Source organism: Zalophus californianus, chromosome 14 (assembly GCF_009762305.2).
Source record: "Zalophus californianus isolate mZalCal1 chromosome 14, mZalCal1.pri.v2, whole genome shotgun sequence".
Classification (NCBI taxonomy): domain Eukaryota; kingdom Metazoa; phylum Chordata; class Mammalia; order Carnivora; family Otariidae; genus Zalophus; species Zalophus californianus.
Window position 1 is genome coordinate 24,406,021 of NC_045608.1, and position 21,253 is coordinate 24,427,273.

At 43.4% G+C, this 21,253-nt stretch overlaps 2 protein-coding genes across 23 annotated transcripts in view; one reads left to right on the forward strand and one right to left on the reverse strand.

Moving 5' to 3' along the window:
* Positions 1 to 10,394, reverse strand: part of EIF4ENIF1 (eukaryotic translation initiation factor 4E nuclear import factor 1) — a 45,018-nt gene extending 34,624 nt beyond the window's left edge. For 2 of the 8 annotated variants that reach the window (XM_027575943.1, XM_027575942.1), the window contains exons 1-2: positions 9,614 to 9,813; positions 9,088 to 9,210 (exon numbers count right to left, since the gene is read on the reverse strand). In XM_027575943.1, the coding sequence (XP_027431744.1) occupies positions 9,088 to 9,210; positions 9,614 to 9,703 (213 nt within the window). In that variant the 5' untranslated portion in view covers positions 9,704 to 9,813. Of the gene's footprint in view, positions 1 to 9,087; positions 9,211 to 9,613; positions 9,816 to 9,850; positions 10,025 to 10,170; positions 10,319 to 10,375 lie in introns of those variants that run through there. The other 6 variants (XM_027575945.1, XM_027575944.1, XM_027575949.1 and 3 more) reach the window with 5 other exon arrangements.
* Positions 10,395 to 10,677: 283 nt separating this feature from the next.
* The window catches only part of SFI1 (SFI1 centrin binding protein), a 97,796-nt gene continuing 87,220 nt past the window's right edge, over positions 10,678 to 21,253 (forward strand). For 10 of the 15 annotated variants that reach the window (XM_027575764.1, XM_027575774.1, XM_027575772.1 and 7 more), the window contains exon 1: positions 14,120 to 15,246. The gene's annotated coding sequence lies outside the window, so the exon portion shown is untranslated. Of the gene's footprint in view, positions 10,886 to 14,119; positions 15,247 to 21,253 lie in introns of those variants that run through there. The other 5 variants (XM_027575765.1, XM_027575770.1, XM_027575769.1 and 2 more) reach the window with 4 other exon arrangements.

A 21,253-nucleotide genomic window follows, 5' to 3' on the forward strand; every position in this document is an offset into this window, starting at 1 on the left:
ATTTTCTGCAATTAGAAGCAACCCAAAGATTATTTCATATCTCCTTACTCTACCACCCTCAAATCTAAATATTAAACTAAGAACCCTAGTATACTATTAAACCAAGAGCAATATATTTTATACTTAAATATGTATACTCCCAATACACTCAAGTTTCTATATAAGGCTGTTTGAAACTTTTAACTGCCAAAGATAATAGAGAGCCCAGGTGATAGGTGTCTTCTATTACTACTACACCTGTTTGCTGAATCTAATGATTTTACTTATTTATTTAGGAGTCAACTGGAAAAGATTAACATTTTAACATACCCACAAAACATGCAGGAGGACCAAATGTTCTATTTATGGGGACCAAAAAAAAACAAATTTTCACAAAGGTAACAATCTTACAAAAAGGGAAATGAAGACTCTATTTAATGTGGAATCCCAGATGGGATCCTGAACAGAAGAAGGACATTAGATAAAAACGAATGACAGGTGAATAAAGTATGGATTTTAGTAACAATGTATCAACATTGCTAATTGTAACAAATACACTATATTAACAGGAAAAACTCTACTATGTTCCCAGTTTCTCTACAAATCTCACACTGTTCTAAAAAATAAAGTTTACTTCTACTTCATACCATATACAAACACGAACTCAAAAGTATCAAAGACCTAAACTTAAGAGTTGTAACTATAAAACTCTTAGAAGACAATGCAGGTGTAACAAGTTCATGACCTCAGATTAAGCAGTATTTCTCAGCTGGGACACTAAAAAAGCAAAAGCAACCAAAGGAAAGAGATATGTTGGACTTTAAGTTTAGGAACTTTTGTGCTTCAAATGACTATCAAGAAAGTGAAAAGGCAATCTATTGAACAGGAAAAAATATTTACAAAATCATGTATCTGGTAAGGGTCTAGTGTCCAGAATAGGGGGAGAACGTGTACAATTTAACAACAAAAAGACAACAAACAACCCAATTTACAAACTGTAAAAGATTTCAATACATTTTTCTCCAAAGAAGATCCACAAATGGCCAACAAGCACATGATGTTCAAAATATTAGTCATTAAGGAAGTGCAAGTCAAAACCACAGTGAGATGCCACTTCACATGTACTAGGATGGCTATTAAAAAAGAAAAAAAGGGAAAATAACCAGTATTGGCAAGGATATGGAGGGGAAAAAAAAATGGAAACAACCCTGTAGGCCCATCAACTGATGAACATACAAAATGTGGTAAACCCATACAATGAATTATTTGGCAATAAAAAGGAATAAAATACTGATACATGCTATAACACAAACCTTGAAAACATTAAGTGAAAGAAGCCAGACAAAAAAGTCACATACAGTATGATTTTTTTTTAAGATTTTATTTATTTATTTGACAGAGACAGACACAGCGAGAGAGGGAACACAAGCAGGGGGAGAGGGAGAAGCAGGCTTCCTGCTGAGCAGGGAGCCCGATGCGGGGCTCGATCCCAGGACCCTGGGGGTCATGACCTGAGCCGAAGGCAGACGCTTAACAACGGGGCCACCCAGGCGCCCCAGTATGATTGTTTATGTGCAATGTTTAGAATAGGTAAATCCGTGGAGTCAAAAAGTAGATTAATGCTTGCCAGGGCTGGGGAAAGGGGATAATGGGAGAAACTGCTAATGGGTTTCTGTATGGAGTGATGAAAATATTCTAGAATTAGGTAATAGTGATGGTTGTACAACTTAGTGAATTTACTGAAACCCACTGAATGGTACACTGTTAAAGGGATGAATTTTATGTGAATTTTATCTCAAAAAATATTTTTAAGTAAATCAAATCAAGGTGTTATTACCAGAGGTTAATATTTTATTTCCTTACAGACTTACGGTCCTAATGACAGACTTACAAATGCCAACAACCCTAGGATACAAGAGTTGCTCAGGTTGGTAAAAATGTTATAACTTCCCCTCCCATATTATTCCAGTTGACTTTATGCTATATATACACATATACTAGGTGTGAATAAACACTCTGGCAACCAACTATACAACTTGACGGCCTCTAAGAGCACAGGGAGAGCAGGCAGCCAGTTACACATGCCGGCATTAACTATGTCAGCAGCACAAACGGTGCTACTGACCAAGAGCAATGGCTAAGACGTAGCCCACCTGCCTCGAGAGGATGAAGAGCCACTTTCTTTGGTAACAGGCTGTTAACTGGGAAAACAAAACAATAGTTCTTGGATAGTAAAAGCTGCTGAGAATAACTTTAAACATCTAGGTAAAATTAGACTTACTGTTCTTGAAAGCAGGGCTTCTTAAACCAATTTCATGGTCCTAAGGAACCATATGCAAAACTGTGCATTTCTGCAATTCCTGCAGTGAGTATTCATACCTTCAGAAGATCTCCAATGGACTCCAAAGAAGTAGTGCTTTAAATGGATGTTTCTGAAAATATGGCCTAAAGTCTACTTGGACATTTAGGGACACTGAGAGGCCCTCTTCATGGGGTTGACAGAGTTAAATCTGTACCTTCCACCAATGTCTTAAGTTGCATAAGATGGTATTCCAGCCTAGAAGGTCCCCCACATAAGTGGGCTGGGGAGAAACCACGAGCTAAGTCAATACAAAAATTGCTCTTTTCATAGCTGTCCAGGGAACATTTCCTGTGTGCCAGGCTTAGTATCTAGCATACACAGATGACTCTTGGCCCTGGCCCCATGGTTCTCCAGTCTCTCAAGAGAAGTGTTCTTGAACTTGCCATCTCACCAACAGCCCTTAAGAGCAATGTTCCTGAAAAGGCACCCCTTTGGGATATTTTCAAAGAAAATCTTCAACTTTGGCTAAAGGCAGAATACTTGGAAAGTGCCCACTCTGAGCTGGGAATGCTCTCTCCGTATGAGTATTACAGGAGGAAATGGGAGATTATCCTTTTGCAGATTCCTAAGAATCCACAGGAACTTACTAATTATAAACAAATTCACTACAATCACCATCTGGACAAGAAGAGTTAATATCTGAAACCCTATTTTTTGCACAGGTTTTAAAACCTAAGCAAGAAATAAGCCGCTAATTGCCCAAGAGCCACACAGCCAAAAAAGTATAAACACATTTTCTGTTTTAGCAGCCTTCCTTAAGGAAAATTTGTCAAGCCTCCCAAAACAATCTATTTGGGAATTACTAATATGGATACCCACTTTCGGTGATCAGTAGAAAGCAAATGAATGTGAATGTAAGCCCAAAACAACAGTGGTTAAAATCCACATCATTTCTTGTTGCAGAAATTCCATGCAGAAGCAGCTATGCCTCCTGATGACATTGACATTATATATTTTTTTAAGATTTTATTTATTTATTTGACAGAGACAGCCAGAGAGGGAATACAAGCAGGGGGAGTGGGAGAGGGAGAAGCAGGCTTCCCGGCGAGCAGGGAGCCAGATGTGGGGCTCAATCCCAGGACCCTGGGATCATGACCTGAGCCAAAGGCAGACGCTTAATGGACATTCTGACATTACAAAGAATTTCACACAAGTCACTTACATAAGATGAAAAAGAAATATTCTTTACCTTTGTAGGCTGAATTTAATTCGTAAGAGTAAAAAGCTCAACTTTTTAAAAATTAACAGATATTTTGTAAAAAACAACAAAACCAGAGTTTCATTTCATTGTTAGTGGTCAAAAGACTAGAAGTGACTCAGTACCTTACGCGCGTGTGCGTGCGTGCGTGTGTGTGTGTGTGTGTGTGTGTGTGTGTGTGTGTGTGTGTGCGTGCGCGCGCGTGCCTGGCTCTTCCAAAAGAAGGCAAATGTCCCCAGAGCAGCATTTGGGTTGGGTCATCCGCCTTTGACCTCCTGTCCCCACCCTCCACACACCCACTAGCATTGGGGTTGGTCATCAAGCTCTTAGATGGTTGCTGACTGACCAGATATTCATTCTGCCAAGTCAGATGACTTTTCTGAAAGGATTAGACAGCTGTTAAAAATAGATCACAACAGGGTAATGGTACCCACAGATGATAGCCAACACAACAGTGAACTAACAACATAGGGGGTACATGGGATACATTCTACCATCCCCCACTTATGAAGTTTGTTGCTGCAGGCACCATTTAGAACAGTTCTTACAGGCAGGTCAGGATTCGAAGGATCCTGCAGAGCTGTTAAGCAGGACTTTGCACTTGGATTCATCCAGGCATTTAATGGTGGCTATTTGATGCAAAGACTTTCTTCTATTGAAAGATTTGAAACTAAGGAAATGGGAATGGAGGGAAAAACAGAAAAGTCTGTTTTCTCTGTTGATCTGGCCAACACAATAAAAATAAACCTTGGCTTTTAAATGTCTTTATACAACTGAAAAAAATATAACGTGTAAAGTAGGTAAACACTAGAAGGAAACTTAAAATCATTTTCAGGGTGGTGGCATTACATATTCAACAGGACTTTCTGGTTTCATGTTAAAATGGAAATGGTTACTGTGACATTTAAAAAATAAGCATCTTGATCTAAAGTTGGGATCTAAAGAAGGTATCTGAGTACGCCCCTTATTACATCAGAAACAGTTCTCAACACTTACTGTGTGCCAGCCACTCTTCTAAGCACTTGACATGCATTTTTCTCATTTATTCCCCACAAAAATCCCATGAGGTAGACACTATTCCACCCACATTTTACAGAGGAAAAGGATGAGAATCAGATAAGTATATGGCTGAAGGCCACACAGGGTAAGCAAGTGGTGAAGCAGGGGATCCTAAAGCAGGCAGTGGGGCTCAACGCCCCTATCCTACCCTCTTCATTGCTTCTCTTGAGGACAAGGGAAGGTGCATGACGCCTCCCAGCAGCCGTCACTCAGTGTTGGGTTTGTCCCTGCCCAGTGAACTACTGGGAACTCTGAGTCAAACTGCCCCATCCTTGGGCAGGCTTCCCTTAAGCCAGCCTCCATTCACAGCACCCTTTCCTGAATCAAAGGCCCTACCCACAAATTCCTATGTTAAAGGTTCCAATTGTAAAATGACCAGTTCCTTATCTAGCTAGAAGTTTCCACCATGAGCAAATAGGAGAGGATACTCATGGGGGGCAATGGCCCTGAATCCCAACTTTTCAAGATGACTGTTCCAAGAATTGAAACAGGTAGGAAAGAGCAATCAGAAGACAGTGTTGCCAGCCGACCCCTTCTAAGAACTTCCAGTTAGCTAGGTTTTCTGAACAGCTGAAACATTAAGATTGTATAATAATTTCTCATACCATAATTCTGCCTTCCCAATAGGCATTGTTATTTTTTTATATTAGCTTAAGAAGTTTGCAGTGAAATATGTCACTGAAATGCCACCTGTTAGAGGTTATTTCTCAACTCAGTTTTTGGAAAATATAAGTTATCAAATGAGATCTCTGTATAGTTAAAACTTGACCATCTGACTATTGACTTCAACCTAAGATTTAAATCCTACTTCCTCTTTTCTCAGAGGCTAGACTTCAGTCTTGCAACTGATTCTCTCCAAGAAGGCTGGGAGAATTATTCAAATCACTCCACTTCAGGTGCTTGTCTATTTTTTTTTAATGCTTTTAAAGCAAAGACATAGGGGTGTCTGGGTGGCTCAGTCGGTTTAGTGTCTGTCTTCAGCTCAGGTCATGATCTCAGGGCCCTGGGATCAAGCCCCACGTCGGGCTCCTCACTCAGTGGGGAGCCTGCTTCTCCCTCTGCCCCTTCCTGCCCCAACCCCCCATTCATGCTCTCTCTCAAATAAAATCTAAAAAAAATATGTAGAAAGCAAAGACAAACATGGCTGTATCACCGTGATTAACTATCCATCAGCTACAAATTAGGGTGGATTCCTTTGAAGATCCCTATAGACACTGGTCACTAAAATGGTGTCAATTTGTAACTAATCAAGGCAATGAAGAGTACACATGAAATTAAGCTCAGATAATCCAATGCCCACTTTTTAGCTGGTAGATTTAACGTATATGATTAACACTGGTCAGTATCAACCTGAATGTTATGAGTGTTCCCTGCTTTTATACCCTGTTCAACTGACAGGTGGTAACACTTAAGGAATCAGTGGCAAGAAACAGGAGCAAAGGAGTAACAGTACCAAGTATGTATACTCTAAAATCAGTCTGTCCACTCAAAGAAAAAGAACATGAATCTGAATAGTGGAACAGTCCAAAGCATTTTTTTGCTTTGTTTTGTTTTGGAGCAATAAATGGTATCACTATACCCCAAGAACTGGTAAAACAAGGACCTCTGATAAAGGTAAGCTGATGGGTCCTAAAGTTTTTCCATTAATAAGCATGACCACCTCATCTTGTTTTTTTTTTTAAGATTTTATTTATTTATTTGACAGAGAGAGGCACAGTGAGAGAGGAAACACAAGCAGGGGGAGTGGGAAGGGAGAAGCAGGGAGCCTGATGCGGGGCTCAATCCCAGGACCCTGGGATCATGACTTGAGCCGAAGGCAGACGCTTAACGACTGAGCCACCCAGGCACCCCTTGTTTTGTAAACCAATGGTCCTCAAACTTGAATCAGAGTCAGAATTCCCTGAAAGACTTAATACATGTGGATGGCTGGGCCCTACCCCTAAAATCTGATTTAATACCACTGAAATGGGACGTGAGTTTTGTATTTCTAACTGGTTACCAGGTGGCGCTAAATGCTACTAGGAACTACTCTTTGAGAACCACTGTCTAAAAACACTCTTAATCCATGATTTTGCGGTGAGATCCCACCCTGTAGCCTCCAAAAGTCCTTCAACATAATTCACTTTATAAATGACACATTTAAGTACCACCAGAAACAGATTTTGGTCTTAGGAACCTGGCCTACCAATATGGACCTTATGGGCTTATAAATTAAGGGCTCAGACTCTCAGGATAACAGGTGTATATGATAAATCCATTTGTAACCATCCCAATTAATCATCACTGAGGCCTAGGGGTAGGCTTGAAAGTTTCTAATGTGATTCTAACTTGACTTCCTGAGACATTCATGGAAACACAATGGACACCAACTGAACCCTAGGGAGTAATTATGCATCCAAGTTGCTCGACTACATCAACACCATATAACAAGTTCTCCAAGAAGACCAAAGCCTTGCTACTCAAAGTATGATCAGTGGACCAGCAGTACAGGCACAACCTGGGAGCAGGTTAAAAAGCTAGATTTTGAAACCCACTCGTGACCTAACAACCAGAATTCACATTTTACAAGGGTTTATTGGTAATCACCAAACATATCAACGTTTAGGAAGCTGGACTAAAGAATGCCATAACCCACAGGTCACTCTGATGTTACCCTGAAAAGCACTAGGCCAAACTCCTGGACTCCTCCACTCTCATGGAAAAAACCCTATAATTCTGAACAGAGTATTAACATTATCTCATAAAACGAATGAATGCTAAACTAAGAAAGGTCAAAGTTTAAGAAGCCCTCTCATCTGGTGAATGTGTTTTTTTGATCTTGTAGTAAACATCCTATGTTTACCAGTTTTTATAAAACACATAACTTACAAAAATCAGAGAACAATTTCCTTCTCCTGCTTCTAAACTTTCTAGCCCATGAACGTGAAGTGGCAGAAACATTACTAAATGCTTTATTTACACCAATAATTTGATCTCAATATGGAGGTAAGGAATAGGATGGCTCAAGTATTATTCCAGTTGTGCAAAAGACCATTTATTATAGTTCTCAGAACACAGGATTGTTTCAAGCTTTCTTCAAAGAGGAAGGCTTAGTTTGCCTCAAGTACTACATTACTAGAGTGTGAGAAACACGTATATATGAAATCACTACCCAAGCACTACCTAAACATGATCCCAAAACTGACATTAACTAAATCTTCTCTAATGGAGTGGACTGTAAACCAATCTCCAACTAAAGTTGGTAAAGAAGACCATTAAATCTAAACTCCACTGTCACTAATCTAAAAAATGCTTTTCTTAATCATTTCTTTGAGGCACATTTATCTAAGTATGACAGAATTCTGAGACTAGACTATCAAAAATGGGCAAATGGGCAATATTGAGCTTCTTAATCTTTACACACAAATTCTAGCCTAAGAAAGACTACCTTCCCCCAAAATGACTTAAGACTAAATACGGATATACATAAAGATGACATATACATCCCATCCTCTGATCAGTGTGAAAGTGATGCAAAAGCCTCTCTGTGTGGACTCTACAAGTAGAATACTTTTCTGAATAAAAGTGCTCTAGGAGAATTGAAATCACATAAGCTTAAGAAAGCAGTTCAAGTTAGTTCCCCTTCATTGAATAAGCTTTTCTCCATTCAGAATTCACCTGTCAACATTTTAGGTAATGAATTTAAGCTGTGAAAGTTATTCAAGTACTCTCAGGTTTGAGGAAAAACCACATTTGTGAAGACCAAATCTGAATAAAATGCCATCAGTTCTTTTTTTATGCTAAAAATGAATATTCCTCTGACAGCACTAGATACTTTATCAAGTGGGTCTGAGTAGTGGCCCTAGTACATAAACAAGACCTGACTTCAAATATTAGCCAGTCAGTATTCTGGAAAGTCAAGGACAATACCACATCAGAACACCTGACTGGGTCCATACTTAGGAAACAGAGATGGGACCAACTAGAACATGACTCTTCTCATCAACCGTCCCAAGAACACTTTTTTGTACTCTGCCCAATACATTTCAGGGAATGAGAAATGAATTCACATCTCAATGAGTCCTGTTAACCCCTTCAGAAACATCAAGAGACCAATAAGATACTGAAGCAAGAGCTTAAGTACAGGACCTTGAGTGATTTGCATGCCGGAACTGGAATCCTTACTCTAGAGCATCAAATCAGTAACATACCAGTTACACACAGTTGTTATAGAACATGTGTGCCAACATATGCTGATCCACAAATTCATATGCCATATGAGCCAATATTTCCTCTACCCAAAAGAGAATTAGAAGCAAATTCTAGTTTAAACTGCATATTCACACTTGCAGAAAAAAGTTCAAAGCAATGCTTTATTAAATCTAGTTAATATTCTGTCTATATAGTCAGAACGAGACTCTCACTTTAGATAATACTAATGAAATACCTACACAATGTTACTATCTCCCCACCTATAAAGAAACACTATTTCATTAGTAACAATGCTTACTTTTGTATAGCGATGGGGGGATTTGGAGGTTGGCTGCTTCTTCAAGTCAAGGAAAGCATCTCCATTTTCTGTTTCACCCAAACTTCTCCTATCCATGGCTCCTTGGTCTACAATTCTTTGCACCTGGAAGATAAATCAGCAAAACTGTCATGGGGAACAATACATTTTCAGAAGTCTTGACCGTTTAAAACACTGAAACTCTTATTTCTTAAACGACTACCTTTAAAAAACAAAACCTCGCCCAACAAAACCAGAACCCATTTGGAAATAGAATGACTGGTACTTTCTCTCTTCTAGTAAAGTGCTCTAAGAATCAAAAGGCTAAGGAAAGCCTAAGGGGAAGGTACCCATATCAGGGCACAGCCTTTAAGCAGCTTTAAGACAAAAAGAAACCAAAATTAGTCACTGCCACCCATGAGGACCATTCAGACAGTAGTGGGGAAGTTTCCCGAGTGGGGGCAGGTAGGAGACCGGTTGGGGTTGGGGATCCGGGAAGTCGGACTGTGGTAAAGTGCCTGTCACTTGCCAATGGACGGCGCCAGCTGCCCCTTGTTATCCAGAGGCCAGGGGCTGAGGCCCGAGCGCCCCTCACCCGACCGGCGGCACCTGTGGCCATGTCAGGGGTGCCCGTGGCAAGGAAGGGGCGAACGCCGGCTCCAGCTCCGAAACTCGGCTTTCCCGAGCCGCGACCCCAACCCCCGGCCTCTCGCGCAGGCCCCGGCCCAGCGGCCTCCTTTGGAGGAAGGGCGGGGACTGTACTCACGGAGGGGAGGCGGGCTGGAGGGAGCGGGGAGGCCGAATCCCCCGGCCCAGCCGCTCTAACTGGAGCCGGCGCAGGGCCGCCGCCGTCCGCCCCGGCCCGGCGGCTCGGGCCCCGCCAGCCCGCCCGCCCGCCCGCCTGCCTGCCTGCCTGCCTGCTGCCCGCCGGCTGCCCGGCTGGCCTCGCGCCCCTGCCCGCCCCCCGCGCGCCCCCCGGCGCTCGCGCTCACGCACGCGACCCCAGGAGCAGCGCGCCCGCGCTCCTGCCCTCCTTGCGGCCCTTGGCGCGAGGCGCCCCGGCTCCCGCTGCCGCCGGGCCCTTACTCGGTGCCTCCGCCGCTCGGCGGCCCTTTGCCTCGGCCGCCGCTCCCCTCCCCGCCGCCCGCGCCGGTCCGAGGGCTGCTCCGCGAGGCCTTCGCTCTCGCCCCCCCACCCGTTTGGACTGTCTCTCTTCAGCCGCCGTAACCACAGCCCAGCCCTCCGCCCCTCCTTCCAGGCCCCCTCCCCCTTAATAACTCCCTCCACGCACCCGGGCCCCAGCACCGCCTTCGCCACTGCGCGCCCGGATGTGAGGTGGCCGCGGCGGTGCCGGGCGGAAAAGAGAAACATTGCGGCGCGCTCCCCGGGCGCCGGCCCCAGCGTGCGCCCGGAGGCGGGGAGGCGGAGGCGGGGAGGAGATGGCGACGGCGGGGAGGGGGCTGGGGCAGCGGCGGCGGAAGTCTTTCCCGGTATGCGCAGGCGGTCGTCCTGGGCAGCCTTCAGGAGGACGCTGCGTTCCCACGAGCGCTTCGGGGCGGGGCGGAGCGGAAAGGGGCGGGCGGTGCTTGGAGCCTGCAGTCCGCGCCTGCCATCTCTCCCTGGGAGGCGGTGGTCCCAGCGCTCTCCGGGTCCGGGCTCCGCGTCCTGGTGCGACTTGGGAGCGCGACGACTGCTGCATTCGCACGGTTCGCGACGGCGGCGAACTGTGGGGTTTCGGCGGTGGCAGTCTGAGGCGAACCTGGGGGCTTTTGAGCCTGGCGTTTGTGGGCTCGAATCTCAGGTTTTTCATTAGTGGTGTACTGTTGGGCAAAGCCCTTTTTCTTCCTTCTTTCTAAAATGGCTCCTCTCTATAAATTTATGTGGTTGTGTTGTTGCATTAACAAACTTGCCACCATTGCTTTTGATTGAGCTAAAGGCGACTGACAGATTCATTGAAAGGTTCCCCCCCGCCTATAACCCGAGTCTTTACAAGCCTGCACGGGAAGGGGAAGTGCGAGTGTGTTTGGGTGAAAATGAGACGGCGAATGTGAAGCGCATAGTACAAGTGGCGAGACTCTGGCAAATGGGTGCACAGCAATGCAAACATAATTTTCCTACTCTGAGAAATGAGAGTAATTGCCGTGCTGGGGAGGAGCCATCCATAAAGGTTTGACGGAGATCACATGTGAGCCTGGTCTGCAGGAATATCCCCAGCCCCAATTTCTGTCGTGTGCGACCGCCCGGGGTTGGTGTAAAATGTTACATGGGCGTAGAGGGAAACGCAGTTTTTCTCGCTAAAGGGTAGTGAAACTTCCATTTCTTTGAAGGGGCCTACTTTGAACTTCACTTGTAAAATAAGGGGATTGGGCATTGAGTGATCGCCAAGTTCCCTTCCTATGAGTCTTGGCAACCGAGAAAATTATGAAAACATTTTTCTTTTCGTCTGTAATACTGAATAAAATTTTTTTTTTTTTAATAAAACGTGTTAACTATCTTTGTAGGCAAGAGGCAGAGGGAAACACTTGCAGATTGGGCCGGAGTTTGCATCCCAGTTCTGCCACACCCTACAGGCTGGGGTTAGGCCATTTCTTTATCCTTAGCCTTGGTTTTCTAATCAATAAAATTGGAAAGATGATAACCCATCTCACAGGGGCTGTTATCAATATTAAAAAGGATAAGTTGGGTAAAAAGCCTTACACAACCTCCGTAAAGCTGCTTTTTTTTTAAGCCTATTCAGAGGCACATTGTAGGTAATCAAACAATGCTCGTCTTAATATTTTAGAAATCAAGCTGCTTTTGGAATCAGGTTCTTCCTAAGGTTGAGGATAATGGTATAATCCTTTTGCTATCGGGCATAATGAAGAAGGCCCATTCTTTGAAGTTCTTATATTCTGGTTCTGCCAGTAGGTGTGAAACCTGAGCCAGTCATTTCGTTTTTCTGGACCTGTTTACTCCTTTGTCAAAAAAGGATAGCAGTACCTACTTTTCAGGAATTAGAGATACTAACATTGTCCTAGTAATCTATTCCTGTGTAATAAACTACCCGAAAACTCAGTGGCTTAACTCAATATTTATTTTGCACCCAAGACACCTGGTTTCTGCTCCATTTAATGGTTCGCTTACTCACATATTTGGTGCTTGGTGGTGGCTGTCGGCTGGGGTTCCTGGAGCTGTTGACTGGAACGTTTATACATGCCCTCTCTGTGGCCTGAGCTTTTCTCACAACATGGTGGCAGGATTCTGTGGGCAGCCAGTTGCTGAACTGCCTTTTCTAACCTAGCCTCAGAGTCATTCAGTGTTCTGCCACATGCCGTATTCTATTAAGTCACTAAGGGGAGGGGACTTAGACTACTTTTATGTAGACGTGTCAAAGAATTTGTGGACATATTTTAAAATTACCACATACACATAAAATCTGCTCAAGGCATTGTAGCTACCATGGTAGACGCCTGACCTGGAGCTAATCTATCCTAGTTGGGATGTACTCTTCCACCAAGCTCTCCTTTAGTATCTTGTAGAACCTTGGTCTCACCTCACTTATCTCTGAGACTCTCAATTTGTCCTTGTGAAATGAGATGCAAATTAGTACCTGGGAATAAAGGTAATAATTTACTAAGGGAGGGTCACCTGTGTTGTGCAAAACCTAGATGCTTGCAAATCCTTGTTTAATTGTAGCTTTTGAATATTCGGTAAGAATGATAGTTTGTAATTGTAAATGCCCCTTTTTGCAATTAATGAATTTTTAAAATACCTGTATGAGAAGGCTCCTTGAGAGAATAAGAAGTTATTTACTCTTGTTCTTTACTAAATATTTGAAAGAGTTTAGGTTCAGTTGTTCAGTTCAAAGTTTGGGACTCAAAAGTTCAGTCAGTTGGGGGAAATGAGCAGTCCAAGAGCAGTAGAGAAGCAAATGAAAATGCTAGAAACCTAGTAATTTTTAGAGCAGCGTAATCTCAGAAAGTTGGGATTACTCAACTAGACAGTGCCTCTCTAAATGCGTTTTCCTGTTCAGTTTTTCTTGCTCTAAGGGTAATCCCTGGTTCTAAGAAAGAGTTAAAACAGTTTCACAGGTGTGTGGCATAATGTACTCAGGTTAAGGACTATAAAGAAATTAAGGGACTTTTGGAAGACCACACAAATTCTTTGCAGAGCCTCTACCCTTTCTGGTGCTTTACACCAGAGCCAGTACTTACAACAGAGTACTTACAACAGAGTAAGTGCAGTACTTAACAACAGAGCCAACTGAGTAAGTGCTGCTCCACTAGCTGTTGTTACTCTATACTGTTCTAATCTTTCCTGACAGGAATAATTATTTGCATTAATAACTCGAAAATGCCTTTCATCCCTTCCTAAATTAGTCAAAAGTTGATAGTAGTAGAGGTACATGACGGGAATAAAGCGTCAGCAAATCATCTAGAAAGCATAAAGTACTTCTAAGACTAATTTTACAGTTAGTAAATATTAGTGTTAATTTGAAACTCACTAAATTAGTCATCCCTAAAAGATTGGTTCCCGTGTCCTGCTAAAGTGGAACTTCTTTTAAACACCTGTTTTTTAGTAACAAATTAGCATATGTAGAAAATAGAGCAAAAATGCAAACGACCTGTGTGATTTTAATCCCAGGACACCCAGCAAGTATTTTACCTCATATTTGCAATATAAAATCTTCCAAGCATTTAAGTACATAATGCTAGCCTTTGCTCTCTCCACCAAAAATCTCATGTGCTTTCAAATGTTTTACAAAGAGGAGAAAAGCATATGAAAATGGCCCACCTACCTTCCCTTACTCCTATTTTTAAAAGATGATCAGAGTTCTTTAAAAAAAAACTTAACGACTATTTACTAACAATTAGTGCTTAACTACATTTTTTTAAGGAATGGTTCAGAGAAGATCCCAGCCTGGGATACTTTAAAATCGGGGGCCGCGGAACACCTCCCTTGGCCTTCAGATTGACAACCTCCCTGGTCCACGCATGCGCGCGCCCTACTACTTAGGGGCTGGCTCGCACCGGCTGGGAACCATGGAGAACCAAGAGCTAGAGAGGCTCACGCGGGAGCCTGGCAGTGGGGGGAAGAACCTTCGTCCGCGTGGGTCTCATCCCTAGTCCTTGCCGCGTGAGGCGTAGCTCGGAAATCCGATTCGAAATAACTCCTACTCTTGTCTAAGCTCTGAGCTCTGAGAAGCGACTGGGCCGAGTCCCCGAGCCCTCCTTGAGTTTGCACAGACGTCGTATTCATCCGCGCACTTTGGGGCCAACACAGCTTTGCCGGTGCCCCGCGGCTGCCACAGGGAGGCGTGTCACCTCTCGGACTGAGGCTGCGCGAACTCCAGAGTCCCTGGAGGGACGTGGTACACGCACGCCGCGTCGCCGTGGAGACAGGGGCGGGGCCGGCGCGAGACTCGTGTGCAGAGACGCGGGAAGCGCTGAGGAGGTTGTGGGCTCCGCGGGGCCGAGGAGCGCGGGCCGCGGCTGCCCACTCCGGCTGGGAGTTCGCGAGGCCGGAGTGTTCGGCTTGTCAGGTATGAGGCCTGGTCGCATCGTCTCCAGCCTCTGAGTGGCTCGGCCTCCTCGGTTTGGAGTCCAGCGGCGAGCGCACGTCCCTGTGGACTCTCCTCTTGGGGCCTCCGCTTCCCTCTCTAGGAGTGCAGGCGATGCTTCCTATCCACCGACTGTGATCTGGGAGTGGAAGAGGTGTGAAGAGAGTGCGCAGGACTTTCGGAGCCCGCCTTCCTCGCCCAGCGCGGTCCTTGCGTCCTTCTTGCCGGGTGCTGCTTCCCGTCGCTTCTAGTCGCCTGGGCTCCGAGCGCCGTTTCCTCCCGCGCGTCTGGTGCGCTGCAGGCGAGCGCCGGTGCCTGCATCCTTGCAAGGCTCATTTGCATGCGCGGATCTGAATCAGGAGTTTCTAGATCCCTGCTGCGTGGCCAGGCCCGGGGCTAGTGTGCACAAACCTGGTGGACCTCATCTGAACGCAGAGGGCCCAGCAGATCAACAACAGTGAAGCCTCACCGGCAGCGGGAGATAAATGCTTCCTTACTATCTCATGGGAGGCAGTTCAGGTTTCTTGTCAGCCTGTGGAGAAGCATAGTAAATATTTGAACGAATGGTGTTAGGGACCTGAGTACCAGTCCGGCCCTACCTCTTGGCTAATGACCTCAATTAGGTATTTCGTCTGTAAAATGAAATGGCTACCACCTGTTTGGGTGGCTGTTAAAAGGCAGGTTATGAATGAAGAATGCTTAGTACTATCTATACCTGACAGAGAGTACCCGCCAATAAGTGTTTTTTTGTTTGTTTTTTTAATTTATTCGTTTTAGATCTCATGGTGCCCGCCCAAGTGCCATGGAAGTATGAGGCTTGGAGGTGTCAGGGAAGGCTTCCTGGAAGAAGTAGTTGAAACTGTTTTGGGTGCTTAAGATATAAATTTAGGTCTTTCCTTGTTTTTCGTTAGGAGGATCATTGATTTCTCAGTCATTGTTAGCAGCTGCAAAGTACTATAGAAACTTTTTTTTTGTAAGATTTTATTTACTTATTTGACAGAGAGAGAAAGAGCATAAGCAGAAGGAGCAGGCTCCCCCCTGAACAGGGAGCCCGATGCGGGGCTCGAGATCATGACCTGAGCCACCCAGGTGCCCCCTGTGGAAACTTCCTTAAGAAGTTACTTAATTTTTCAAGTTAACATACATGACTTTAAAAACCAATATTAAAAGCTTATAATAGAGGGGCGCCTGGGTGGCTCAGTCGTTAAACGTCTGCCTTCGGCTCAGGTCATGATCCCAGGGTCCTGGGATCGAGCCCTGCATCGGGCTCTCTGCTCCTCGGGGAGCCTGCTTCTCCCTCTCCCACTCCCCCTGCTTGTGTGCCCTCCTCTCTCGCTGTCTCTCTCTCTGTCAAATAAATAAATAAAATCTTTAAAAAAAAATAGAAAATAGCCCACGTCCCAATTATAATTTCCATTCTGCTAGCAGTTTCTCCTGATCTTATTTATAAGTTGGAAGTATATATCCTTATGGGCGATATTTCCTGATTTTTTAATTTTACACATAAAGTGTTGACTGTTATCCGTGGAAGATAAGTGGTCGGTGTTATATAACATTTCACAGCTGTACCAAGTAGAGTACTGCAACTGTTCTTTCTTGTACATCCCTTTTTTTTTTTTTTCTGAAAATGAATATCTTGGGCGCCTGGGTGGCTCAGATGGTTAAGCGTCTGGCTTCGGCTCAGGTCATGATCCCAGGGTCCTGGGATCGAGTCCCGCATCGGGCTCCCTGCTCCTTGGGAGCCTGCTTCTCCCTCTGCCTCTCTCTCTGTCTCTCAGGAATGAAAATGAATATCTTATTTTCTCATTTGCCTAGTACTCATGCACAGGTCGTTAAATTTTTTTTTCCTGAATGCATCAGCATTTCTCATATGCTTATCTAATTTTTTTGCAAAATTACGCTCAAAACTGTCCATTTCATCTTTTTCCTGGAGATCTTCCTCTGTTCTGATCTGGTGGTTCTGTGCCTGCTGTACTCAGTTCTAATCCAGAAACTTTTTTTTTAAAAACTTTTATTTATTTGAGAGAGAATGAGAGAGAGAGCACATGAGAGGGGGGAGGGTCAGAGGGAGAAGCAGACTCCCTGCCGAGCAGGGAGTCCGATGCGGGACTCGATCCAGGGACTCCAGGATCATGACCTGAGCCCAAGGCAGTCGCTTAACCAACTGAGCCACCCAGGCGCCCCCAGAAACTTATTTTCACATCTATCCTGGGATTTGCTTTTTGCTATTCTCTTATATTGAATTTGCTGTTGCCTGCGTTCCTTTTTTTCCCCTCTGTTTGCTTCCTTGGTTTTGGGGATACATTTTCCTTTAATAACTACTGCTTCTACTTCCTCCTCCTTTTCTTTCTTTAACAGCTTTATTGCAGTGTAATTCATATAGAATACAATTGACCAATTGAAAGTCTTCAGTGGTTTTTAATATATTCAGTTATGCAACCATCACCAAAATCAATTTTAGAACATTTTCATCACCCTGAAAAGAAACCCTTAACGTTAGGAGTCACTCCCCATTTCCCTTCAATCCTTCCAGCCCTAGTCGTCAGGCATTTACTTTGTGACTCTATAGGTTTATCTGTTCTGGACATTTCATATAAATGGAATCATGATACATGGTCCTGTGTGATTGGCTTCTTTCACCTAGCATGCGGCAGTATGCATCCATGTTTTAACATGTAATAGTAGTGCATTTCTTTTTATGGTTGCATGATATTTCATTGTGTGGATATACCATATTTTGTTTGTCCATCCATGAGTTGGTGGACATTTGGGCTTTCACTTTTTTGGCTATTATTAATAATGTTGCTGTGAACATTCATATACAAGTTTTTATGTAGACATTTGTTTTAAGTTCTCTTGGCTATGTACCTAGGAATGGAACTGCTGGGTCAAATGGTAACTATATTTATCTTTTTAAGGAATTGCCAGTTTTCCAAAGTGGCTGCACCATTTTACATTATCACCAGCAGTGTCTGAGGGTTTCACTTTCTCTACATCCTCACCAACACTTGTTATTATCTTTGTCTTTTTTTTTTTAAGTTTAATTTTTGAAGTAATCTCTACACTCAAGCTCGGACTCACGACCTTGAGATCAAGAGTTGCCTGTTCCTCTGAGCCAGCCAGGTGCCCCAATCTTTCTTTCTTTTTGATTGTAGCCATCCTAATGGTTATCTCATTGGGATTTGATTTGCATTTCCCTGATGGCTAATGATATTGAACATTTTTTTTTTTTAAAGATTTTCATTTATTTGACAGAGAGAGACACAGTGAGAGAGGTAACACAAGCACGGGGAGTGGGAGAGGGAGAAGCAGGCTCCTCACAGAGCAGGGAGCCCGATGCGGGACTTGATCCCAGGACCACGACCCAAGCTGAAGGCAGACGCCCAACGACTGAGCCACCCAGGCACCCCTTGTTTTTTTTTTTTTTTTAAAGATTTTATTTATTTGACAGAGATAGCGAGAGAGGGAACACAAGCAGGGGGAGTGGGAGAGGGAGAAGCAGGCTTCCTGCTGAGCAGGGAGCCCGATGTGGGGCTCAATCCCAAGACTCTGGGATCATGACCTGAGCTGAAGGCAGACGCTTAACGACTGAGCCACCCAGGTGCCCCGATACTGAACATCTTATAATGTGCTTATGGACCATTTATGTACTTTTTTTTGAGAAATGTCTATTCATATCCTTTGTCCATTTTAAAATTGGGTTTTTTTATTACTGTGTAGTAAGAATTTTTTAAAAATATAATCTAGATATGTGTTTTAATAGATTTGCCAGTATTTTCTCCCATTCAGTGAGTCGTCTTTTCACTTTCTTGATGGTGTCCTTTGAAACACAACTATTTTTAATTTTGACAACATCCAGTTTTCCTGTAACTTCTCAAGAATGAGATAGCTTAGGGGTGCCTGGGTGGTTTGGTCAGTTAAGTGTCTGTCCCTCCCCTCGGCTCAGGTCATGATCCCAGGGTGGTGGGGTCCTGGGATCCTGCGTTGGGCTCCCTGCTTAGTGGGGAGCCTGCTTCTCCCTCTCCCTCTGCAGCTCCCCCTGCTTGTGCTCTCTCGTACTCTCTCTCAAATAAATAAAATCTTACTAATAAAAAAAAAAGGACAGATAGCTTAAACTTTTTCTCCTTGCATGGGGAAAAAGTGTTTGATCTCTGACGTTTGGCCTCTGTGCAGGACCTTTCATCTGAGGATTTGCATCCTTCAGTTTTGAGAGACTTTCTTCTTTTCTTTTCTTTTTTTTTTTTAAGATTTATTTATTTTAGTGAGAGAGAGACAGTTTGCATGAGCCAGGGGAGGGGCAAAGGGAGAGGGAGAGAGAGAATTTCGAGCAGACTCCATGCTTAGCTCAGAGCTCACAACCCTGAGATCAAGACCTGAGCTGAGATCAAGAGTCAGACATCTAACCAACTGAGCCACCCAGGCGCCCTCCCAAAAATTAATGATAATTCTTTAATTCATTAAAATTATTTCATTAAAATATTTTTTAGATTAGAAAAAGTTTAAAGTTTAAGTTTCCCTGATTGTTTCATATTTTTTGTTTGACAGTTGGTTTGTAGTTAGTTAAAATCAAGATCCAAAATCAAAGTCCATACATTGCATTTGATCTACATCTTAAGTGTCTTTTAATGTATAAGTTTCCCCTCTTTGCAATTTATTTGTTGAAGGAACTGGGTCGTTAGTCCTGTGAAGTTTCCTACATCATCGATTTTGCTGATTGCAGAATCATTTTTACTCCCTGTATTTTTTGTAAGTTGGTACTTAGTTGTAGATGATGCTTGATATTTAGATTCAAGTTCTTGGCAGGAGTACATCACAGGTCGTGGACTTCCTCAGATTTCTTCATTTGCTTTGCTCTCTTTCTTGTTGGAGGTCACATCCAAATCTCTTGTGATTCTTGATTGTCCATTCATACATAAGTGTCAGCAACTGAGAAATTAGTTACACGCTCCCAGTGTCTGAGCAGGACTTGCAGGTTTGTGAGCTTCTCTCTAGGGGCGAGCGTGTGTTTTCATTGAGGGAGGTAGGGAACAGATACAAGAATCTTGAGGCCTTTTAGTTTTTAGCTTCTTCTGCAAAGGTTCTTCCAGTCTCCTGACTGGGAGGTACCAGTCGAGCTGCCAGAATTCTGGAAGCAAGGTATGGAGAAGAAGCTGGATACCCTGGCTGGCAGGGTTGGGAAGGAGACCAGTGGCCCCAAATGCTCACCATGTAGACTTTCATTCAGTCACCTCATTTGTGGCTTGTGGCTTCAGTTCTGGGAGCCATTCCTTTGTTCCTTCTAGTTCTGAGCTCTTCTGAGATTCTGTGGGCCTGCTTCTTGTTGGTATCCCACTCTGTAGGTATTCTAGAGAATCATTACAACAAGACATGAACCCAAGGCGGTGACCCATTTATTATAGCAGTATTTAGCCAAAAATCCCTGTTTGAAATATCCTTTATTTACGGAAATAGTCACTAATGGTGACCTTTGTTACTTGGAGTGTGATACCAGAAAGATGAGGAGGACAAACGTTTGATCTCAGTAAGGTCTATTCGTTTTGTATGGGTTAACTTTCTTTTCTGGCTAATTCCTTCTCTGTCATTGAAATATGTGACCTTGGTTATAAAGGGTGATTTCATTCTTTTAGAATGAATGTCTTATTATAAATACCTCACAATTACTCAACATAGGACAAGTCCACCCTATTAGTTTTCTTCCACTGTGTACTTAAATCTTACTCCTTTTTCTTACTACTTGAATTAGTTTCCAAAGGCTGCTCTGACAAAATAGTATATACTTGGTGGCTTATAAACAACAGAAATGTATTGTCTCATAGTTCCGGAAGCTAGAAATCTGACGTCAAGATGTCAACAGGCCATCCTCTTTCTGGAGGCTCTGGAGGAGGATCTGTTTCATGCGTTTCTCTTAGCTTCTGGTGTTGCCAGCAATTCTTGGTATTCCTTGCCTTGTGGACACATCTTTCTAGTCTCTGCTTTCATCATCACATGCTGTTCTCCCTGTATGTCTTTCTTCACATGGCATTCTCCTTTCTGTGTGTATCTGTCCCTCAGTCTCATCCCCTTTTTTTATAAAGATGCCAGTCATACTGGATTAAGGGCCCACCTTATTCCAGTGTGACCTCATCTTAATTACATCTGCAAAGACAATTTCTAAATCAGGTCAATTCATAGATACTCAGGGTTGGGACTTCTTTTAGGGGGACACAATCCAACCCACAACATTGCTATTCTTTGTGCTAAGAAATAAAACTATGTTCCTTATTGCTTCATAATGAATATTACTGGTAGAAATTATCACCAAATGAAAATGGAAACTGTACACGGTAATTTACTATTGACCCAAACTCCCTGGATATTCTTAGAGGTAACATTGACAACCAAAAAAATTAGGCAAAAAATAAAATCTAGGCTTCTCCTAGTGTTCCTGTGAAGGGAAGTCGGAGGTCTTAGAGCATCACCTGGATAAGAAGAATGAGCCAGTTATAGCTTTTTGAGTGTCATTCTCTCTCCTCCCAGTTTCCTTTCTTATGAAATAACTTTTTTAATTTTTTAATTTTTTTATTATGTTATGTTAGTCACCATACAGTACATCATTAGTTTTTGATGTAGTGTTCCATGATTCATTGTTTG